This window comes from Leguminivora glycinivorella, chromosome 13 (genome assembly GCF_023078275.1).
Source record: "Leguminivora glycinivorella isolate SPB_JAAS2020 chromosome 13, LegGlyc_1.1, whole genome shotgun sequence".
Taxonomy (NCBI): domain Eukaryota; kingdom Metazoa; phylum Arthropoda; class Insecta; order Lepidoptera; family Tortricidae; genus Leguminivora; species Leguminivora glycinivorella.
The window spans coordinates 20,901,211-20,925,786 of NC_062983.1; the positions used below are offsets into that span (position 1 = coordinate 20,901,211).

Sequence of the window (24,576 nt, forward strand, 5' to 3'; positions counted from 1 at the left end):
ATTATAACACAAAATATAACAAACAAGTTTATTAAGCGTAACTTATCCTACACTCTCTTTCTCTTCCTTTTGCCGCTCAGCGTAAAGTTGCGAGTTCTTGACACACGTGTACAGACTGAACAGGAGGTGCAACGCTTGTACGCGAGCCTGCAGCGTGTCGCCAGCCACGGGGATATCGAACATGCCGCACACCTGCAAATAATATTATATTCATATAAACATGGAGGAATAAGGGGAAAGTTGTAACTCAGTAAATGGGCCATTTTTTTTTCAAAGTTGTCCACCCCACTTTTATTGTAACATGGGTATTTTTTACGCGATTCATACTCAGAATCGCGAGGTCTTTCAATCCTGATAGCAGAAAAAAAATGTCCTAAGTATTCCATACATTTTTCAGACCTTCCATTCCGTTACCGCCATACAAAATGTATGAAAAAATGGTAACGGAATGGGAAAACCTTGGGACACTTTTCACCCATTAGGATTGAAAGAGCTCGCGATTCTGAGTGGAAACCACATAAAGATTTCCAAATCCAAAAAAACAGTGGGGTGGGACAACTTTGAAAAAAATGGCCCAAATGCGGGTTATTTGCATAGGCATAGTTAAGTGACATCTAGTGACAATCACGCGTCAACTAGCGTAAATTATCAGTACTACTACTTGTCAATAGATGTCGCGACGAACGAAAAGTCTAATGCTCACCAATTTTTAGCTAATATTACAACAGTATTAATCGGTGTTCTGTATTCAACTCCTTCTGCTTGTAATATAAGTTGTGAACTGTTCTAATATTAAATTTTTGGCAGACGAGACACACTTGACACCTAGTATCGAGTAGTGGTACTGATAATTCACGCTATTTGACGCGTGATTGTCGCTAGATGTCACTTAACTATGCCTATACAAATAACCCGCATTTACTGATGTATGGAGATTACAACTCTCCCTTACTTATTCCTCTATGATATAAATAAAACTGAAATAAACTCCACGCATGAAAAAGTGACCAAGACCTGTGCCCGGGGCTGGAATAGAACCAGCGTAATCAACAGTCGCAGCATATGCCTGTAAACTTCCGGCCTCCCGGGTCACAGCGGCATAGGTCGTTGTATTCTTTTATATATGGAATTTATTATGAGAACTTGTGGCGCCCTCTACTAGAAAAAAAAATTTTTTTTTTTTCAAATATTTATCGACTACTTATCGCTAAGAATGCCTTGATCACTTATGCAAAGTTCAGTAGCGAGAGTGTCATCTGCCGTGTACTTAAAAGACATGACAAAATGTTGAGTACTTGGCTGGGGGCTTTCTCTCGCCATTGGACTGGGGTATTTTCAAGGCCTTACCTACGGCCAAGTAACTTTATGTCAGCCTTAGGCAGCGTCCCCACTTAGGCGTCGCGTGTCTCGCGGCGCGCAACGGACGTCTCCGCCACGCCGCCGCTACGCCACCTGGGGCGCGTCTTACGTCCTTCCTATACAAAATGTACTGAGGAGACGTTTTTTGAATTACATTCAGGCAGCGTGGCGGAGACATCCGTTGCGCGCCGCAAGACATGCGTCTTATGAGTGTGGATGGTCCCTTAAGGCAAGATACTATAGCACCACCCTTGGTCTGGTCTACAATGCGCCTATATATCAAGGCGTTAGGGCTTATACAAGCGGACTGCAGTCAGACTGTAATCTGTAGAGGATCAAACAAGGTGCAGTTGGGTTGCAAGCTGCTCTAATAGCGTTTTTTTTTTCAATGGGCTTACTCTTGGCCACAGACTAGCCAAAGGCAAAGACGTGGCCTACGATCTCAGATGAAGAATACTATAGATTTGACGTAAGCGTACATCCGTAAGGGACAGATATAGAATAATGGAGCGAAATTAAGAAGTACTTTAAAAATGGCTGACAGTTTACCATAAACAACCTACGTAATCTGGGCGGATAATAAGCTTGACGTCACGTACATATCTCTTACCGCATGTGACGTATACAATATTTGTTCAAATTTGAACTATAACAGTTGTCAGTAGAGTAGAATTTATAACGGCCAAATGTGGAACAATATGCGGTAAAGGGTTATTGTTTGCCACAAACTCGTTTGTGGCAGCGGCGGAAAAGTGAAACTATGACAAAGACAAACAATAACATTTTGCTCTCTGTCACTCTTATTATAATTTGTATGTGACCATCTCGTTCGGTAGTGGTATTATTATTTGGCTGTCTAGTCTATAGTATCCTTTGTTTAAGCCTACGATGGAGTGAGTTCGCCCAGAAGATGCCTGTTCACTCTTGATTTGAAGGTTTCATTCATCCATACTAATATTATAAATGGGAAAGTGTGTGTGTTTGTTTGTCCGTCTTTCACGGCAAATCGGAGCGACGAATTGACGTGATTTCTTAAGTGATGATAGTTGAAGGGATGGAGAGTGACATAGGCTATTTTTGTCTCTTTCTAACGCGAGCGAAGCCGCGGGCACAAGCTAGTATCAAATATTTTCTTACCTAAGAACAAAGAGTTAATAAAGCTAGAGCTGTTACCTCTATGGCCGCTGTACACATATGGCCAACGGTTCCACCAACCCTTTGTGAAACCCCTTGGCCAAGATAAGAGCCTTACACATTGGCGAACCAGTCACTTGGCATTGGCTCTTCATGAAAGATGGACGTGGAATGGAAAAGGCTAGGAAATTCTAGGTCTTTTACGTTGTCAGCAAAATTTGATTAAAAAATAATAACCCCGTAGTAAAATTAAATTATTTGATATATTAACAATTTTTTGAATATTCTGATAAGAACATTTATCTTTTTTAGGAAATACATTAAACATTTGTAAGGTTATTTTATTTCCTAAGATCTACACTATTATTGGCATAGATAAACTTATTATTTTCGTAAATATCTCACTACTGTCCTCTCTGACGGCTGACGACCAACCGAATGAAGCGCCAACGTGTAAACGCAGTTGGCTATTGGCGCCAAGATCCTTTGATGTGTGGACAAAAAACCGACACCAATCGGTTGGCCGGCAAGCGCAAGCGCCAACTGCCAACTTACGGCCAAGTAGCCCTCTACACGTTTGGCCAAGGGGGTTGGTGAAACCGTTGGCCATATGTGTACAGAGGCCACTAGACATTACCGACCTTTGTCTCTTCCACCGACCAAAACCAACTATCGTAAAAATTCATACTTTATCCGAGCAGCGAGGTCGCTGAATGAGCTGTGTCATAACAATGATCATTTGGATCTGCACCTAATGAAACCCGCATTAGTAAAGAACCTTATAGTATCTAGTTTCTTTGCTCCCCCGCCAGCAGAAGACTAAGGTAGGTCTCGTTTTTAATAAGTTTAATATGTATCAAATCAATACCTCATTATTTTTCCGTGGCATGTCCTGACGCTGCTATCTCATTAATCTCTGATTGTTTCATGTGTTTTGCCTACCCCTTTATGGGATACAGGCGTGATTGTATGTTGTTGTTGTTGTTTTGTGCTAGCCTGTAAATTACCTTCACATCCTATCTGTGGGAACCTGTAATTGGCTTTTCAGATACACATTTTTGCTAACTTAGTTTTAGATATTTAAGCTGTTGGTTTTCCGAATAAAATAAAATAATAAAATAATAGGTACCAGTTCCGCGTACTGCGACAGCGTGCAGTCGAGGCTGGCAGGCGGGAAGCCCACCGTGTTGAGCGCTCGCTCCACGCTGTCCGGCCATTCCTCCATGAGAGTGTCGATGTCCGGCATTTTGCTGAAAAAAACGAATTAATTATATAAATATTATGTATTTAATATTGTCTTCGGTTACCGCGATAGTTACTCATGAAATAAAACTATGGAAACGGATTAGATCGCGTATAATGAATTTAAAATATACAGCGTGTAGATTCCATACGGGCGAATAATGTATTCAGTTATAGTATCTAATCATACGAATCATATAGGATAATCATTTTATTAAAAAGTGTTATTAATTAAAAGTAATTATTTTTTTAAATCTGACCAAGCAGCAATGTACGCCGTCCATATTAACTCGACATGATATTTAAACGTCATGTCGTAATGACGTTTAGGTAGGTACGCTAATTGATGTGGACGTAATACATTGCGTGCTGAATTATTATGTATGAAAAAAAATATCTCATCTATTCAATAAAAAAACCATGTAGTTAGGCTCCTTAGGTCCAATACTAATCGTTATTCAAATATTCGCCCGTATGGAATACACACGCTGTATATTATTTTTATTTATTTATTAGTAAAAACATGTTTACATGACATTACAGTAAAACCAATGCGTCACGAAACTTAGATAACAAAAAAGAGAGAAAATAAAGAGAACAAAATTAAAAATAAAATTAAACAATTGATTTGGGCGATGACGTCACAGCGTGGCTCCGTTGCGTCGTTTGCCCCGGTGTGGGATTATGTATTGTTAGGTAGAAAAGATGTTGCTTTCGGATTGGGACATTTGGGACTACAGCTTGAACTAACCCCCTTATTCATAAACATTCACAGTTCACTAAAGTAATCGCTGATAAAGTTCGTTTGTCCCTTTCTATCACACCAGTGCGTCGGAAAAGGACAAACAAACTTTATCGGCTTGATAACTTTAGTTTTATGAGTAAAGGGGTTAGTGTACCTACAGTCACAGTTCATTATCCTATTAAAAACCAGCGTGACTCAGGGGACCGTAATCAAGGCAATAACAGGCAAGAAAAAGTTGACACACCCGTATTTAAGATATACATAATATCGTCGCTTAGCACCCATAGTTCAAGCTTTGCTTAGTTTGGGGCTAAGTTGATCTGTGTAAGGCTGTAAGGTGTCCCCTTTATTTATTTATTTATAAAAAGGACGACATATTGTCTATGATCATATTTCTATTATAGAGTAATATCAGCCATATCCTGTCATCCTCACGAGTAGGTACCGAGTGACTGGCAGTATTTACCGTGAGTAGGCGACGGTGGGCGGCGGCTTGGCCCGATGCAACTCGCTTACGTCTTTGATCCAGCGATCGAGTGCTTTGCCGTTCTTCTCCGCATTCTCCAGTTTCTTTGTAACCTGAAATAGAGATAAATTTAAATAAAGTTTATAGTAAAAATCCATCCAATTCATCTTGCCGCGCAAATTGGCTCGGGCAAGGCAAATGTCCGCATGTGCACGGATGTTTTACGCGCGAGGCATTGTTTCGGGAGTGTCAAATATTTACCATAAATAGGCTAGTTTCCTATACTTAAAATAAAATATTTTATGCAGTGCACGAAATAAAGCATCACATAATTAGAAGAAAAATATGGACAGTAGTTATTTTTAAACATAATTTCTATTTAATAAGTCAAAGAGAAAGCTATAAAGTAAATGAATTGACCGTGACGTCACTTCTCAGTATTTCCTAGTAATTCCATATTAGCAATTCGTTTTGACAGTTCATAAAAAGAAGCTGATTTGACTAGTAGGAATAAACTAGCCTATTCCATCTCTCAAAATTATAAATACTACAGATTTCTATCTAAGATAAGTTGTGGTAAAGAGCCGGAATAGGTAATCTTAAGATTATGACGATCTAAGTGTATTTTAAAATTTAGCGCTCTGAACCTAATATATAAACACAAAAGCATTTTTTCGGCTAGAACCTCTTTGTCAAAAGGATAAAGGGTCTGTTCCAGAAAACTTTTTTATTATCCTGCTATAGAAACTCTATTGCTCTGCGATATAAGTTTTCAATTTAAATCAGACGCATCTTGTTACTGGTGTCAATGTAACGCAGAGAAACAGTTTAATAAGCATTTATTCCAATTTATGCGCCCCGGATCATTTAACAATACAGGCCTACGCTGGCACATTACAGAATTACACTTTAGAGTTGCTCGTAGATTACGAACTCAAAAAACCTAACCACAAAATTAAAATTTTGAAAAACCCCCGACCGCCACATAGTAGACCGATTTTCATGAAACATGGCTACGAACACTCCCGACTAACTCAGCTTTCAGACAAAAATAACTAAATCTAAATCGGTTCATCCGTTTACGATGCCACAGACAGACAGACAAACAGACAGACACACAGACAAACACGTCAAACCGTCGTTTTTGCGTCGGGGGTTAAAAACCGTTTTGTTTATTTTTGCGCGTGCACTGGTCTCGTGAGCAAGGACACTTTTTTTACGGAGTGGAAATGCAGTTACGCACGATGTGTGGTGGGACTCGCCGTTTCAGTTTTTTTCCCTCCCTTAGCTAGAGGGGGGATACTTGGCCTTACCCACTAAACACTCCGGCGTTTCACCTTTTTTGCCGTTCATGAGAGCGCGCTGGGATCGATTTGTTGTTACTTACGGCCAGGACACCCGCATGAGGAGGGGGATCAGAAACGCTTGATCCCCTCCGTGAGCAAGGACCGTGCTAATGCTAATGATACGCGCGAGCATGGGTTACGGCCCAGCCACGACATCGGTCTAAGCGCGTCAGCGGCAGCCATACGTGCGAATGAAAAGTCCCATCGCTGTGTCTCGCTCCAATGTATGGCCGCCGCTCACCGCTGTCACGCTTAGACCAATGTCGTGGCTGAGCCGTCATGTGCATATCTGCCGGCATCAGTTTTCGCTTAATCGCTTTATACGATACCCATTGGATGAGATGGGTGCTGATGCCTGCCACACACACACCGCACGCGATTGTTAGGGCAGGGCGTCCGAAAATGTTATGATTTGTTTCCGAATGAAAAGTGTTGATAAGTAAGAGATAAGACCTGTTTTTAAAAAATCAAGTTATACGCTATTTCCAATTGGATAATATGCAAGTACAGTCTGACCAAAAAGAGTAAAAACTAAGAAGTGCCAACTTTGTAGTGTCATCCCTTTCAAATCAATATGTGTGAGAAAAAAGGACACTCCGATGTTGCAACTTTTTTAATTTATAATCTTTTTGGTCAGACTGTTTACTCCTAACTTATACTTGTTTACTAACCTATACTTATTTACTCAATACTAAAATGTGCAGCGTAGCAAAATGTGTCAAACAGGCTAGTATCCAAATACATTTTTGTCCATGTCTCCTCATAACTAGAGGCATGGTATTCCGTACACTCTAGCGTATATCGCAAACGGATTTGAGAATTGGAGCACAAGTCAACACTGACACTGACAGGCTTTCAACGCGACGTGTAACTCGATAGCCGTTCCGCTCATCTCGCCGCGCTCACCGCATCGGGAACAGAATATCATAGCGTTATGTATATGTAGGTATCGGTACAAAAGTGGCACGCAAACAACATATCATGTAACATAACATAATATTAACGCTAGAGGGATTTTGAAATTCGTGCTCCATTTCGAAGGTACACTATAAATATTTCACCTATCACATTCGCCCATTCCTTTGCGAGTAGTATTCTACCGACACCTACTTGTATGTATTCAAAATTACGGAGTACCTACCACAATGTTACACCGGAGTTATGATGGTCTAAACCAAAGAGGATCGAGTATTATAGAGAGTTACTGTCGAAGTAAAATGTGTAATCACAGTGCATAGACTGCCATCTCTTGACACAGGCTTAAAACTTTTGAACCTCAGTTTTGACAAATTGGCCCATATTCTTAGCTTGATATGTTTAAAAATGACAAATATTAATATTAGCGCCATCTAGCTGAGCGTGACCCCAAAGGTGTAATGCCATCTAGGTCACCGTGCCTTTTTCTATATGGTACTGAGGTACGTTTTTCTCTTAGACTTTATCTGTCTATACGGAGTTATATATGTCTTTGGTCTAAACTAACGAGAACTCGCCACATTTTCGAATTAATCACATTAGCTTAACTCTCAAATACATGAAAGTAAAATTAGGGTATGTACATTCGTTACGAAGTATTGTCGATTTTAAAAACTTGTCAGTAGGGGCCCCCACACATCCAGCGTCTCGCGAGCGTAGCGTCGGGCATGTATAGAAAAAGACGCGGCTTCAGGCTTTGCCATACAGTTGGCTCGACGCTACGCTCGCGAGACGCTAGATGTGGGGGGGACCCTAAATAAGGACTCACCACGGTAGGTTTGGCGCTGGTTTTAGATAAGGCCCGCAGTTGCAGGTGCAATAACGCTGACTCGCTTTGCTCAGCTGCCGGCTCATCCAGCACCGTTAGACCTGGAATTATTGACGAGAAGAAAGAGTTATTGACGAATATTGAAGGAAGTAACTTTACAGTAGAACTTGTCAAAGTAATTGAATTTAGTAGGTTCAGACTAGAGATGGGCCGAATTTTCGGTAAATATTCGGTATTCGGCATATTCGGCAAGTTATTCAATGTTCGTATTCGGCCGAATAGTTCGGTTACATTGCGGAATATTTACCGAATAAACAAAGTAAATAAATATCGCAAGTTGTTTCGTAATTCATGGGATAATAACATCCTATTTCAGGATTCTAAGGACCAAAGGGGGTTAAAATTGCGTTAAATATAAATCCCTACAATAATTATGTAAAAAGTAAAAATAACGTAGCTTAAGAAACAAAAATCAAAAAGTTCTTATGCACTAAATTATAGGAACATTAAGAGCCTTAGTTAGTACCCATTACCAAATATTGAATAGTTTTTAACTCTAAGCCAGGTATTAAATATAGTGGAACCGAATATTCGGCCGAATGTTCGGTTCGGTAACAGCTGAACCGAATGTTCGGCCGAATATTCGTATTCGGCCCATCTCTACATAGTTCAGACTTATATTGACCGGGATATAGACCGTGATTAACATGTAACTGCATTGAAATATCAGGATCTCGAAAAATCAAAAAGGTAATCACGGTCTATATCCCTGTCAATATAAGTCCAATGGACATAACCGTGAATCATTAAGAACTGGCTGGAGTGGCATTGAAACTTGAGTAGTTTCATGTGCTCTGCCTACCCCTTCATGGGATACAGGCGTGATTGTATGTATGTATGTATGCATTAAGAACTCTTAGTCCTTTTCCACATTATCCGATTCGATATCGGATGTCGGAAGGATTTCAATGGGAAAAATCCAAAATGGCGCCAGGAATGATGGGATATCGATCCGACATCCGATATCGAATCGGATAATGTGAAAACGCTCTTAGTACGTTTAGTACCTAACACATGGTTAGATTCAACTTCTTGTCAATATATTCGTACGATTATAAAAGTTTTCTGAGCGATTCATTAATAATGATGACGAAAAGAATATATCTAACGTCGTCTGTTGAAACAGGCTTCCTCAGGTCGTCAATCAATATATATTATGTTCTTGGAACCGTTCAGAAAGCAGCTAAGCACGCTATGATTTTCCAATTACCCATGCTACTTCAATAAGTTTCAGTTTGAGCTCTAAGAACTGTTCGCCGGGCTACTCGTCACCACGCAAGCCCCGCACAGGAATTGATACTTTGAAAAATGCATGTAAGTATATACCTATTACCTATTACCTAGTAGGTGATACATTAGATTAGCTAATAAAGTGACTCACGTAGGTTTCCGATCTGTTTTCAGAAGTTTTCGCAGAGCTGCTGTTGTTACTCTGTGGATTGTATGATTGTAACAAGCAACTCGCCCAGGTTATCTATATGTCGGCGGCCGAACGAAGAATCCGCCAGATCACGTGATTCCTAGGCATATCGTGAAACGCCGCCAAATCATGATTTGGCTTAGTATAAGAACTGTCCATCGAGCTGTTCACCGCATTTATAGTCTTCTTGAAAATGTATCTATATCTCCTACTATGTAATTGTAACAAGTGACTCACCCAGGTTATCGATATGTTCTAAGAACTGTTCGTCGAGCGGCTTGCCGTTGACGCCCCGCGCGGGCGTCGTCACTTTGAGGAACGCGTCTATATCCCCTACCGCTGGGACGTACTCCGGTACAAAGGGTTGCAGTTTGAACTCGATGTCGATTTTCTGAGGCGTATATCTGATGACAAGGTCATGTGTTAGTAAAATTAAGTATTTTAAATGGACAATGTATGCCTTCATAGCACATTTGTAGGTATGGCATGGCAGTCATGGCGTAGTTTAAAAAGAAATACTATTGTTACGTAAAATTGCCAATAACGTATAAATAATAAGTACAGTCAAATGTAAAAACATGGGTCATCTTACATAGCACCTTAGTTTGGTGTATAATAAGAGCATAGTAGCATATTTATGGGACGATTCTTTCGATACATATTTTTGCACTTGACTGTACCTAGTCAAATTGTATTTGTCATGTGTACTAAGTATGTGTAGGATACCTACCATATTTTATTGACACATTAGGTATAGGTATCCACTAAAGTGATCTACCTACATTTTTATATAAGTACATTTTTGGGCACCTACATAGGTACCTCCTGCACTATCGTTCAAAATGTTCAAATTGATTCACGTCAACTTGAATGAATCTGTCTACATTTAACCGTAATATTTAAGTAATAGAAAATAGAATCAAAATGTATTAATGAAACATTTGGCAGTTAATCTTCTGTCGACCTTGTTGAAAGTCTACAGTTAAAATGAATCCAATAATTCATGCCGTGCGACAGGGCTGACAAAGTGACTACGTCGACAAATGAGTAGTCAAGTACATATAGTAATTATATCCAGTAGTTTGACTGTAAATTCAAATAAAAACCGGCCAAGAGCGTGTCGGGCCACGCTCAGTGTAGGGTTCCGTAGTTTTCCGTTTTTTTCTCAAAAACTACTGAACCTATCAAGTTCAAAATAATTTTCCTAGGAAGTCCTTATAAAGTTCTACTTTTGTGATTTTTTTCATATTTTTTAAACATATGGTTCAAAAGTTAGAGGGGGGACGCACTTTTTTTTCCTTTAGGAGCGATTATTTCCGAAAATATTAATATTATCAAAAAACAATCTTAGCAAACCCTTATTCATTTTTAAATACCTATCCAACAATATATCACACGTTGGGGTTGGAATGAAAAAAAATATCAGCCCCTACTTTACATGTAGGGGGTACCCTAATAAAACATTTTTTTCCACTTTTTGTTTTCGCACTTTGTTGGCGTGATTGATATACATATTGGTACCAAATTTCAGCTTTCTAGTGCTAACGGTTACTGAGATTATCCGCGGACGGACGGACGGACGGACGGACGGACGGACGGACAGACAGACATGGCGAAACTATAAGGGTTCCTAGTTGACTACGGAACCCTAAAAATTGCAGCATTTGATCATCTACTGGTTAGAACCAGCAAGGCTGAACACCTAAAAAGAAAACCAGTACGCATTAACGGTAGTGGTTTTTAACCCCCAACGCAAAAACGACGGGGTGTTATAAGTTTGACTTGTCTGTCTGTGTGTGTGTCTGTCTGTGGCATCGTAGCTCCCGAACGGATGAACCGATTTAATCTTTTTGTCTGAAAGCTGAGTTAGTCGGGAGTGTTCTTAGCCATGTTTCATGAAAATCGGTCTACTATGTCGCGGTCGGAGGTTTTTTCAAAATTTTAATTTTGTGCTTAGGTTATTAGATCAAAATCACTCCTTTTGGTTCGAATTCCGCTCATTTTGGACGTCATTATCGTACAATTAGTCTCATGAAATGGCGTAACTAAAATACCTACATCTGCGCCCGTAGCCGTATGGCATTTCTGCGATGCGAAACCCCGCAGAAATGTAGTCTGGCTCTGTCGCGCCAATACACAAGAGCGATAGAGATAGATAGCTACGAAAGAGATATTATCGTGAGCGTTTCGTGAGCGTTTGTGCATTCGGCTACGCACACTGATTCAAAAAAGTATCTGCGAAATACTTTGTTTCTAAACTAGGTAGGTAGAATACTAGTATATTGAAGAGATCTATTGTTATTTTATTTATTCAGACCAATATTCTTAAATCCGCAACGTAGGCAGTGTAATTTGTCATTTTTCATTTGGCATGTTCATTCACTAAGTTCGTTTAGAATTTGGATTATCGAAATCCTGACCGATGATTTAACTGTGACAGTCAACCTACACAGTCGTTAATTAGTTCAATTAAATTTAAACTGTATCCCATTGAGCACACGGTCTAATTTTAGTCGCGGTCAGTGGAGCGACAGTGCGCGGGCGGTCAATGCGTTGCAATGATATGAAGTTAGAAATGATGTAGCACTTTTATACATACAGTCATACATAAACTCACGCCTGTATTCGCAAAAGGGGTAGGCAGAGTACATGAAACTGTTCTAGTTTCAGTGCCACTCTTAGTACTTTAATTTATATGTCAGCAATTCCCGTCAACTTTGTACAAAAATTAAGGGAAAAGTTAAATTTGTTTTTATTAATTCCTATTTTGTTACCAAGATTTTGTTGATGAATTGAGATTTTATTAAGTTTTATTTCGTCATTAAGGTTCTCTAGTATCTATATTTTCTTAATTATAACAATTATCCTGTATATATCTTACGAAAGTCGAATTATACAGTGAAACCTGGTTAAGTGGGACCTGGATAAGTGAGAAACCTCTTTAGCTGGGACCCAAGGTGCGGTCCCGACACTTTCGCACCTATTTACCTCTGTTAGTGAGACAAAACTGACCTCTATAACTGAGATTAGCCTTTTCGATTTTTTAGTCACATTTCCCTCTATTAATGAGACAGAGTGTGTATTTTACCTCTGTTACTGAGACTATAATTTGAAATGTATATTCACTTAATTGTTTGTTAAGAATTTTATAGAAATTTACCTCTGTATCTGAGATACAGTCGATCTATGACCTCTGTAACTTGGACTTTATTGAAAATCTATTTCCATATTTTTAATAATTCTTAGCCCATCTGTAAATTACGCAATTGATTCTTTGTGTTTAGGTGAGTTTAAGGGTTTTCTTGGTTATTTTAAATAATTAAAACTAAAATTTCGATTTGTAACATAAAAATTATAAAAAAAATATAACTTTCATAATATAATATTTCTATGACACAATGACATTAAATTATATTATTTAAAGACAAGGCTTATTTACCTTTTCTTTTAGCATGCAACTAATAATAACTATATGAAAAACACCTTATCACCTCTATAACTGACACATCCCTCTATTCTGGCCTCTATTAGTGATACCCTCTGTAAGTGAGAAAAACTTTGTATTATACCTATCTAACTGAGACCCTGAATAAGTGGAATACCTCTTTAAGTGAGATAAATTTTGTCGTCCCTTGAAGTCTCACTTATCCAGGTTTCACTGTATTACTAAATGTTGGTAACAAAATAGGATCAATTAAAATTTGCTGACGTGGCTATGTACAAAGTTGACGGGAATTGCTGTTTAAGAATTGTTGAGGAAGTAAGACCCTGAAATCTTGTTACGAAACAACGACAGAAGATAGTTCTTACTCATTATCAATAGGAAATCAGTTGTTTATCAACCAAGGGTATTAATGTATGCACTTTTGCGGTGCGCTATTACATTGTTTCGAGTTAGGCACGCCACACCACAGTATAATGAGTACTATCGACATCGTACAGTATGGCCACTCCCGCTCCCCGCTGAAAGTGCCGCCCACCCCCTCTCGGTTACCACACAGTTACCGGCTGTCAAAAATACAAACAGTCGACCTGTCATATTTCACTCATACAAGCATAGTACGCGTTCACCTACACGAGCTAAGACTGTGTGCTAGGAATGCGCCCCTTTCAATATATTTGATCGCCAGTGTCCGAGGTGTGGCCACACGTCTTAAAAATTCATAATCTTAAAAAGGATTTGTATACAACCTGCCAGTTCAAACTGACAGAATTTTCAAATTGAACTGGCAGGTTGCATACAAATCTTTTTTAAGATTATATGAATTTTTAAGACTGGCTGTGGCGTGCCTTAAACGCAAAAATACTTGTGATTATGACTGCAAATGACTCAGAAGATGAAACGAGATGTTTTGAATTTTATTTTCAATCTCAAAACAAAATGCCTACGTTATAAGTAGGCGATTGTTTATGTAGCTCAAAGCCGCTTTAAAAGAAAAAGGTTATAACTGCATATGGAACTCACATGCTTTACTTCGTTTCTGCTAGGCAGTGTTCGATATCAACAAAGTCGGAACGGAAAACATTTTTAAGCCAATGTCAACGAACGATGACTCGGTTTCAGGAGACGAGTCTGCAAGATGTTTAGCATTTTTGGGTGAATATTCGAGGTTATAACGGCATTCATTGTACTTGGGCCATTTTTTTTTTTCAAAGTTGTCCACCCCACTTTTTTTGTAACATGGGTATTTTTTTAGCGATTTATACTCAGAATCGCGAGGTCTTTTGATTTGATCCTGATAGGAGAAAAAAAATGTTCCAAGATTTCCATACATTTTTCAAAACTTCCATTCCATTGCCGCCATACAAAATGTATAAAGATGGTAACGGAATGGGAAAAAACCTTAGGACACTTTTTTTCTCCTATTCGGATTAATAGAGCTCACGAATCTGAGTGGAAACCACATAAAATTTCCAAATCCAAAAAAAAGTGGGGTGGACAACTTTGAAAAAAATGGCCCACTTAGAATTTCTACTTACATATTGTTCAAAAAATGCTTGATAAGTTTTCGCGTTTTCACATTATCCGATCTGATATCGGATGTCGACCGATATCCCATACATTACAGGCGCCATCTTTGATTTTTTCTATTGAAATCCTTCCGACATCCGATATCGGATCGGATAATGTGAAAACGGACTTACAGTCGCCATCAGATATATCAGAGCTTCCGTGGTGCTCCTAAATATCTGAACACTCCTAACGCCGTGGTAATAGAGGCGTGCCTATATATTTATAACCAGTATGACCACTGGTATTTGATGGCGACTATACACACTACATGGTTGGAAACTTGATTATTAATTATTTATTTATTTAATCTTATGGCAAATTATATCTAAAAGCAATCAGAGTGTAGCCTTGAGGTTGCTAAGCCAGGCAACCAGGTCCGGTGTCACGATGTTCAGATCTTCAGCAGGCCCGGGGTATGAGTGGAGTGGGCAGCGTTGGAAGATATGTTTATTATTAATACATGAATAGTATACTTATTAATACGGTACGGAGTATAACTGATTAAAGTAGGTAGGTACATACTCGTAATTACAGTCACTTAAAAGTTTTATCAAAGTTCTTGCGACACTGTCTTGGCCTCATATTACGGCAACCATAGTGAGATATTATAAGTGAATAACGTTTAACCCGATCGAGTGAAACGACCGATTTAATTTTAAAAATCTCGGCGCCTTTGTAGAATGAAATTATAAGAGTAGGTATGATAAGACTAAGAGTCGCATCGCAATCATCACATGCGTTGTTGCGCGTTGGATAAATCCATATCCATCTTTCACGGCAAAACATAAACATAAACATAAACATAAACATAAACATATTTATTCAACTTTACAAATTCATATACAATATACACAGACTTTAATTACAGAACTTTGAATTTGAAAAGCAAACCCTTTGTGCCTTACCAATAGTTGGCGTGATTCCTACACTAGGCAATGCCTGTCCCGTAGGAAATCAAATTACAACCGAGTTACCATTACAGGCGCGAATTGCTACAAAAAGAGAATAGATTGACTTATATAATATCTAAGTTCTAAGTTAAAACTAAAAACTAACTATTTAGTTTAGGTATTTATTACAGGACAAGTGTGGGTGTGAATTCGCGTTTATGAGTGTGTGTGTGTGTGTGTGTGTGTGTGTGTGTGTGTGTGTGTGTGTGTGTGTGTGTGTGTGTGTGTGTGCGCGCGCGCGTGTGTGTGCGTGTATGTGCGTGTGTGTGTGTGAGTGTGTGTGTGTGTGTGTGTGTGTGTGTGTGTGTGTGTGTGTGTGTGTCTGTGCATGTGAGTGAGAGCGTTAGAACCAGACTAATTTCCTTTCAGAAGGCTTTCGGTTTCGTTGTACGTTAAATTGCCTAGCCATTCATGAAGCGTAGTTTTCAGTTCTTTGACAGTGAGGGTTCTAGTGTTTACCTTGCTGCTTACTTTATTGTAGATAAACGGATGTAGGTGCGAGCTAAATCTTTTGGCAAACACGGATACCGACTGAGGCAAGGGGACTTTAAAGATTCGCTTTTCAAGCAGTGTAGTATAAATGGGAGACCTCAGAACCTCTGTGTGCGTCTTTAGGGTAGCACGCAGAATGAATAATGCACGCACGTTGAGGACGTTCATGTCTCTGTATACATTAATAGTTGGATACCTGATACCTTTCTTTAGTATAGTCTTCAAGACTGCTCTTTGGGCTCTTTCGAGAGTTATCATGTTGGTTTTACAAGCCCCTCCCCAGGTGGAAATACAATAAGTCAGCAGGGATTGGCATATGCTTACATATACTGATCGCAGTAAATCTATCCCCGCAGCATTGCGTAAATTTCTGAAAACATAAATTAGTTTTCGGACCCGGTTTGCTGTTGTGTTGACATGCTCTCTGAAATCAAGTTTCTCGTCTATGACCACTCCGAGGTATTTGATATGGGGGGTTCGGCTGATGTTGACACAGGAACATGAAATAGATCGTGGATCTAGGTTTACGCAGCTGTGTACTTTAATTCCAAGACACTGAGCCGGAGCCGAGGCTTTTGTCTTATGAAAACAAATGTATTTTGTTTTGGTCAGATTAAGAGTCAATAGATTGTCCTGCAACCATCTAGAGACCAGTTTTAGTCCACTTTCGGCATACTGGAAGGTCTGCTCCCAAGTGTTCCCATGGAATATAATGGCTGTGTCGTCAGCATAACAAAAAATATCAGCGTTCTGTAGGTTGGCGTTGGCTAAATCATTAACATAAATGATGAACAGAGCTGGACCTAGTATGCTACCCTGGGGGACGCCGTAAGTTATTGTTAAGGGACTACTAATATGCTGATCGACCGATACGCGTTGAGTCCGATCTGAGAGGTAGGATCTAAACCACTCCAATGTAATTCCTCTAATACCACAGAGTTCCAATTTCCTGAGAAGAATAGGAATGGAGACGGTGTCAAAGGCCTTGGCCAAGTCTAGAAATACACCAAGACAGGGGTTGTTAGCATCTAAGTGCTGGGAGACTAGATTAACCATGTGCGACACCGCCTCCTCAGTAGATTTATTTGCGCGGAATCCGTATTGAGACTCCGAAAGGAGACTGTTCTTCTCCATAAAACCAACGAGGCGCCTGTTTACCAGTTTCTCAAGAATTTTGGAGAACACTCCCAGTAGAGAAATTGGCCGGAAATTACTAGGATCCGACTTATCTCCCACTTTGTGTATTGGAATTATGGCCGCTTCTTTCCATCTACTTGGAAACTTGCCCGTGGAAAGGCTCAAATTAAATATATAAGTGAGTGGCATAATGATGTGAGCTTTGACTGCCTTCACAAACTTGTTGGTGATACCGTCAGCACCTGGCGCACTATTTGGCTTTAAAGAATTGATTACAGACTCAACCTCGGCTTCGACAGTAGGGGTGAGGAACATTGAGTCTAAGGGGCTTCTGTCTATGACAACTTTAGCAGCAAGATGTTCTTCAGTGTTGTTGGTGGCTGTGAGAATACTATTTGCTAAACAACGCCCTACGCCCGAGAAATAATCGTTACATTTGGCAAGAGAGGCCGTTATCGAGTCTCCGATTTGAATGAGAGCATGTGAACCTTGTTTAGACTTTTTTGTTTGCGCTATCGTTTTGATTGTATCCCAAAGTTTTTTAGTATTAGATTTGTTTTTCTCAAGTTCTGCAGACTCGTAATTATGTTTTAGTTTTTTAAGTAAGTTGTTATAAAAGTTTTTGTAACGAGTGTAAGTCTGTTTCAGAATGATGTCATTTGGGAAACGTTTACTTCTTGTATGGAGACGATCCCTCTGTGTCTGGAACATCTGATGAGACCAGGTGTCATCCAGGGTTTGATGGTAAATTTAGAACGGCTGACGGGGACTTGTTTTGTGTGTTTTTTAATTAGATCTGTTAGAACTTCATCAAAAGCGGCAACCGCATCATCAACTGTGGTGGCACGGGTAATATTGTCCCAATCAGTATTTTTTAAGTCCGACTCAGCCGCAGAAATGTCAATAGAGGTAGTTACACGTTTTTTTTTCGGTGGTTGTCTTGTGTTTAACCGAATAGCTGCAATTACTGTGTCATGATCCGAGATATCCGATTGGCATACAACTGACTCAGATTCCAGTTGTGATGACACTAATATATGATCTAGACAGGCGTTTCCGCGTGTGGGTTTGTTGACTATCTGTTTCAGGTTAATTTCTGCGACTAGACAGAGGTAATTTGCTGCCGAAGGTGAAATGTTATCAGGGAGTGAATTAATATTAATATCACCAGCCACGATAATGTTAGTGGTGGTTTTAATTGACTGAGTCGTTGACGCCAAACTATTATTAAATGACGAAATGTCCGTAAATGAGGGAGACCTGTATATGCCTAAGAGTGCAAATTGGTTTTTGACGATCACCTGAAGGCAGTTTGCCTCTACAAATGTCGGTTCTGAAATTTGTACCACCCACTTGTTTTTTACATATATTACAACGCCCCCTGCTCTGTTAATGTATCTATGTGTTCTGAAAGATTGATATCCAGTGATCTGAGGCACTAACGATTCCTCTTGAAGCCAGCATTCAGTGAGCACCAGAACATCAAACTCTATGTCAAATCTATGTAAAAATAATAAAAAGTTATCAAAATTTCGCTCTATGCTTCGTATGTTCAGAGTAAGTACATATAGATTATACTTACCATTAGTGATGGTAGCCTTGCATAGTTCCGGGTATTCGACGTAGTGGCAGGGTGAGTCATCCGAGTCGAGATCCTCTATCAAGCTTATTCTATCCTTACCCGTTATCAAAAATTATGCGAGGAGGAGTTTGACTATATCTCCCCTGCCGATTAGATATACGAAATCCTCTGGTTCGTGACGTGTATGTAGAGTGTGAAGATGGAATGGGTTCTTTTGACAAGTGCTGTATAGTGTGGAGTGGGGTAATATTATACAAGTTAGCATATCGATAATTAACAAAAAACAAGAACATAACTACTATAACATGCAGTCTACGTGAAAAATAAATATTAGTAAATTCAATTAGCTGTTTCAACTTCTGTGCCGTCTCTACTCGCCTCGCTGAGTATGCGTGTAATGTCTGACTGAGATCTGATGCTGATAGCCGCTGCTTCTTTACCCTTTCCTTCACATTTTCTGACGAATATCTGTCCACCCGTAGTCCAACAAAACTTAAAGCCCGCTTTCTCCTTAAGTTGAGTCCGGCATTCCCGAAATAAAAGTCTCTGCTCACGAGTGAGTCGGTCGTTAAAAAATATTCTTCTCGCCGGTCCTTCAAGACTAATATCTGTCGTTGTGAGTCGCTTGGACTTCGCAAGCTTGAGAAACTGGTCACGAGTGCTGCGCCGACTGAACTTTACTACTAAGGGGCGCGGGTGCTCGCTACTTCCGGTGCGTTGTTCGGAGCGACGAATTGGCGTGATTTTTTAAGTGGAGACAGTTGAAGGGATGGAGAGTGACATAGGCTACTTTTTGTCTCTTTCTAACACGAGCGAAGCCGCGGGCAAAAGCTAGTCTATAATAAATCAACTAAGCAAGTCCCATCTGTCTTTCTACCATCACAAAGCGGTATCGCCGTATCGGCTTCTAACCATGCGTTCAGATAATAAAGTGCTATAAACGCATCTATAATAGACTACTGAATATGTAGCGGCCTTGTTCTGGCACGCTTCAGCTATTTCGCTAATAAACGGTAAAAAGTTAAATTGCAGTTGAAAGAAAATGTGCGTTGCATTAATTTTATTTTTATCGTTATATTGCAAAGTCTGTAAATTATTTATGGCCGTGCACTGTTATGAAAACGGATGCCTACTAAAAGGAACATTTCTGAGTAGGTATACCTCGTTTGGGAAGCTTAGCTTACCTACACCACACCTCGGACACTGGCGATCAAATATATGAAAGAGGCGCGTTCCTAGCACACAGTCTAAACTTGTGTAGGTGAACGCGTACTATGCTTGTACTGAGTGAAATATGACAGGTCGACTGTTCACGTTTTTGACAGGCGGTAACTGTAAGGTAACCGAGAGGGGGTGGGCAGCACTTTCAGCGGGGAGCGGGAGTGGCTATACTGTACGATAGTGCTCTTTATTATACTGTGCCTACACAAATGACATCGCTCTCAAAGTTTGACAACAGAAAAAATCTTAGCTTTGGGCGAAACAAATATTAAAAATTTTAAACTGGCGAGACTTTTCCCATAGCCTATATTTCCACGTTTTCCTCTTTTCGATGTTCTTATGGAGTTTATGGAAAGGGAGGAGTCATAGAATGATTCTAACCCTTTTTACCGTGCCCTGTGGTGCCGGCATCAATAGCACCACTCCATATCACCCCGTGAATGTTAAGTACAATATATTACAAAGCGACGAAGGGCCGGTTGCATCAAACCGTCTGTCATCGTTAAAGCGTTCGTTAAATTTTATTGTATGGGAAGTTCCATAGACGCGCGTCTGCTGCGCTGCGTGACGATGATGTGTCTGTCAAATGTGGTTAATGCAAATAATGCAACTGGCCCTAAGAGAACACCGATAGCGGCAGATATGCACATGAGCAAGGCTCGCCCGTATCCTTCGCACCACGACAAAAAAAAACCGTTTCCAAGGCAGATAAAATGACTCACTTCATGATGTACTGGAAGATGTTCTCCATATCCGCGGGCACCTTGAGGTCCTGGTACTGCTTGGGGTCATAGGCGCCCTCCGCCGGTATCACCACGCCCGCCCGCTTCCGGCCGCTCGCTAACGGCCGGTCTAACCCCAGTTCTGCACTGTCGCTCTCTACATCAAATCAAAATGGTATATTACTTTTCCCCTCACTAGCTCGGAAACACGTGTTCTGCCTTTAATACCAGCGGGTAAAAACGCATTTTATCCACTAGTGGGTAAAGTAATTTGACCTATTAAAGTCAAATTAACTGCTTTAAAATTTATAAAAGTAGGTGAATCTAGTAATAAAGATGATTTACCACCTGTGGAACTTTTGGAAACTGTGATAAACGCATTTTTTGCGTTGTAGTTTCCTCGCTATAGTGAGGGGAAAAGTTTTGTGTGCAAATGTGTTTTACTTCTCGTGTGTTAAAAAACTCGCAAGTTCAGGATTCTATTCTCGAACCACTAGCTTCAACTATAGAATCCTTTCACTTGCTCGTTTTTCAATTCCAAACTCGGCGTTAAAATACAACTTTGCCCCCTTGTAAAACAAATAACTATTGCAGCGTTAGCACATGATTAGCGCCGCGAGATAGGACTACCCGTCCTTATTACACTTAGAACGGAGGAACATCTCGCAGCGACATACTCTTGCGCAAATCATGTGCTAACCCTGCTGATAGTGTTTAAAATAAAAAAGGTTCAACGGTAGGTAATACGTGTGGTATAAGAAGAAGTGTGTTTGGGCTTCACATTTGACCATTTTACTCGTCACAGGTGTTTTTGCGAGATCATACTTTTGCTACCTGTTACTCACGATTAGTGGCGAACGTATGAACTCTAAATAAACACTGATCTTTAGTTTAAACAGCCCAAACGTGAAAGCCAGACCGACTTCTCCCTATGACACACTTATAATGGTAAAAAATAATTTTGTCGATAAAAAGATGGCGTTGAAAAATGTAGGTAAGTACCTGTGGAGGGTTTTTCCATTTTATATTAGCAGTTTTTTCAGTATGTTTAGGATTGTCATATAGTTATCAATCACACGCACTCTACAGTTTATTGGATTTCAGGTACCTAACAAAAGTTCCCGTGGAGGTACGTATTCACTTCACAGAGACCAATCTTTAAATGCAAATTGTATTGAATATGAATATGTCTATCAATTAATACTTCTGCCTCCAACGCACCACGTTGAAGTATCACTAGGCCATAAGGAATGATTAATAAAATAATTACGTGTATATACTAACTTAAACCAGACATAAAAACGCACTGCACAATGAAAGTATCTACTAAATACGAAACAATAAGGCCAGTGTACGTTTAAAATCGATATCGATTCTATGGTCAGATACGACATTTTCACAGCATTGCAGTCATTTATGATTGACACATGCATTATGCTAAACCAGTGGTAGGCAAAGTACGGCCCGCGAAAGGATTATATCCGGTTTGCCACCAGGCATTCAAAATATGATATGGCCAGCACAGTAAGTGCTTTTTTGGTAGAAATCTGGCACGCCTATAAAATTCCATCATATTTTGGCCCCAAGTGAAAAGTTTGCCCACCACTGTGCTAAACTAGCTACGAATATACAGATGTAGTGCGTAAAGCATTTCATTCGTATTTTTACGGAAACGTTCGTATTTGTCATGCTAGTCAGACAGTGTTAGTACGCCTTGTACTGAGACTGACGACTGAAACGTAGGTACCGTTTCCATTAAAATACGAAAGAAAATCTTTTGGCACTGCATCTGCCATATAGTTGATGTTATAATTATAAAGTTGGTATTGGTACCTAAATTAATTAGTGTGTCGAGATTTTGGCAACCGATATGAAAAGCCAATCAAAAACACAATGCATTTTTGGCAGCCAATATTAAAGTTAATAACGGTAAGTTTTTTGCCAATATCTTTATACACCTACGTACTGTGCTCAATTTAAATTCTGATTTAGGTACTTAGTAAAGGACAAAGGATGTGACCAAATAGGATTAATCGCGTCTCACACACATATCAGCTCATTCAACGCACTGCAGTAGTCATGGAAAACGCTAGATAAAACAAAAATGTATAAGTGCGTTTTCACATTTATCCGATCCGATATCGGATGTCCGACCGATATCACATATGTATACGCCGCCATCTTCGATTTTTTCCTGAAATCCTGCCTACTTCCGATATCGGATCGGGTAATGTGAAAACGCACAACATCAACTACATAATAATATATGTTCTCATTAAACGTATAAACATTCAAGTAATATTATATTTATTTATTACCATTTAATATGGTAAAGCAAAAAGTATAAAATAGGTGTCAATAAACTCTCATAAGACTACGGACTTTTCAATATTTCCATATCAACAGGAAACCTAGAAAAATAACCTACTTGAAAAATAAATATTTCATTTTCATTTTCTTTTTTTTTCATTTAGAAACTGCGAACTACGTAGGCAACTGAAGGAAATAGCTAACTACATAATAATTTATGACAATTAAATCAATTAACCTTAAGACTAATCTATAGCAAAATCGAGACTATTCTTGCATCGAAACGATTGGGTTGGGTGTTCTCGTACCTGAATTTTCCGAAGAATCCGCTCGTTTGGTCGCCGACCTGCCTTTGACGCTCTCATCCTTCGAAGATTGCTTCGATAGCTCAGCTTTCTCGGGCGCCTTCGGTTCCGGACTCTGCATTACACAATCGGCCATAAACGGATAATTAGATAACAAACAATCTCACATATAATTAAAGGTATCATCTTACCGCATCTCTCTTGATATTGTTTAAGAAGTTCTCGTTCTCAGGGTCCGAATCGCTTTCGCTTTCAGAATCGAAATCGTGTCGTGCCGTGTGGCGCGCCGGTGGGTTAAACTTGGACATGGCCGCTTTGACCACCTCCTCGTCAGAGCTAGAAGGACTTTCGATTTCCCTAGCGTCGACCTCCACCGTTTCGTCATACATAACCCGCACAGGATCGCTGACAACTTCGCTCTCCTCGTGATACGTTTGACAGTGTTTGTCCCTCATTGCCATGGCAACGCGCGCACGAGCGAACCTCCCCGGTCGAGCTCTTGGGCAAAAAGAGCCGAGCGTTGCCCCCGCAAAGTAGGAGTTTTTGTGAAAAATAATGACCTGCTGATGTTAGCTTGGCACGGCATGGTACTGCTGGTGTCGGCATATCACATACATACTGTTCTAAAATATGACATTTGTTTTTATAGCCGTATTCATAAAACAAGAGTATTGAACGCATTAAGTGATTGACAACTTTGCTAGCTACAGCTAAGTCCGTTTTCACATTATCCGATCCGACATCGGAAGTCGGAAGGATTTCAATAGAAACAATCCAAGGTGGCGCCTGTAATGTATGGGATATCGGTCCGATATCCGGCATGAATGGGTTGTTTCGAAAGTTCAAAGACTGTTTTTCTCAACTATCAATTATCCGGTTGTCCTATTTACAACTCCATTTCAAATGAAAAAATATTAGGGTCTAATTACATGGAAGTGAAACAATTATTTAAAAAGTCAAGAACTTTAATAACTAACCTTTACAATTTTCTTTTCTAAAAATATTTCGAAACATATGGAAAACTGTTAACAAGTCATAATCATATAAAAAATATACTAGCATAATTAATTAGAGATCCGATAACGCTAACATAACACTCAAAATGTCTATAAAAATTGTGTGGAAACAGCATCTTCAGTACAGATTTACAAAAATATGTTGATTAGGCATCAAGATGAATTTCACGATTAAACTGCCGCAAAAATATGTTCTCTAGACATAAATATTTTAAGATTATAAAAATACAGCTAACCATGCAAAAATATACACTATTCACAATATATAATACCTACGAAAGACTAACTGAAACGGAAGAATATTCAATTAA

At 39.5% G+C, this 24,576-nt stretch overlaps 1 protein-coding gene across 1 annotated transcript; it reads right to left on the minus strand.

Annotated features, from left to right (window-relative positions):
• Positions 1-14: 14 nt before the first annotated feature.
• LOC125232449 (intraflagellar transport protein 46 homolog) lies at positions 15-23,949 on the minus strand. The gene is made up of 8 exons (XM_048138106.1): positions 23,441-23,949; positions 23,253-23,364; positions 20,635-20,791; positions 9,754-9,920; positions 8,037-8,137; positions 4,947-5,059; positions 3,623-3,743; positions 15-192 (listed from the first exon to the last, which is right to left on the minus strand). The coding sequence occupies exons 1-8, from the start codon at positions 23,708-23,710 to the stop codon at positions 43-45; spliced, it is 1,191 nt and encodes a 396-aa protein (XP_047994063.1). The 5' UTR covers positions 23,711-23,949; the 3' UTR covers positions 15-42.
• Between the last annotated feature and the right edge of the window lie 627 nt (positions 23,950-24,576).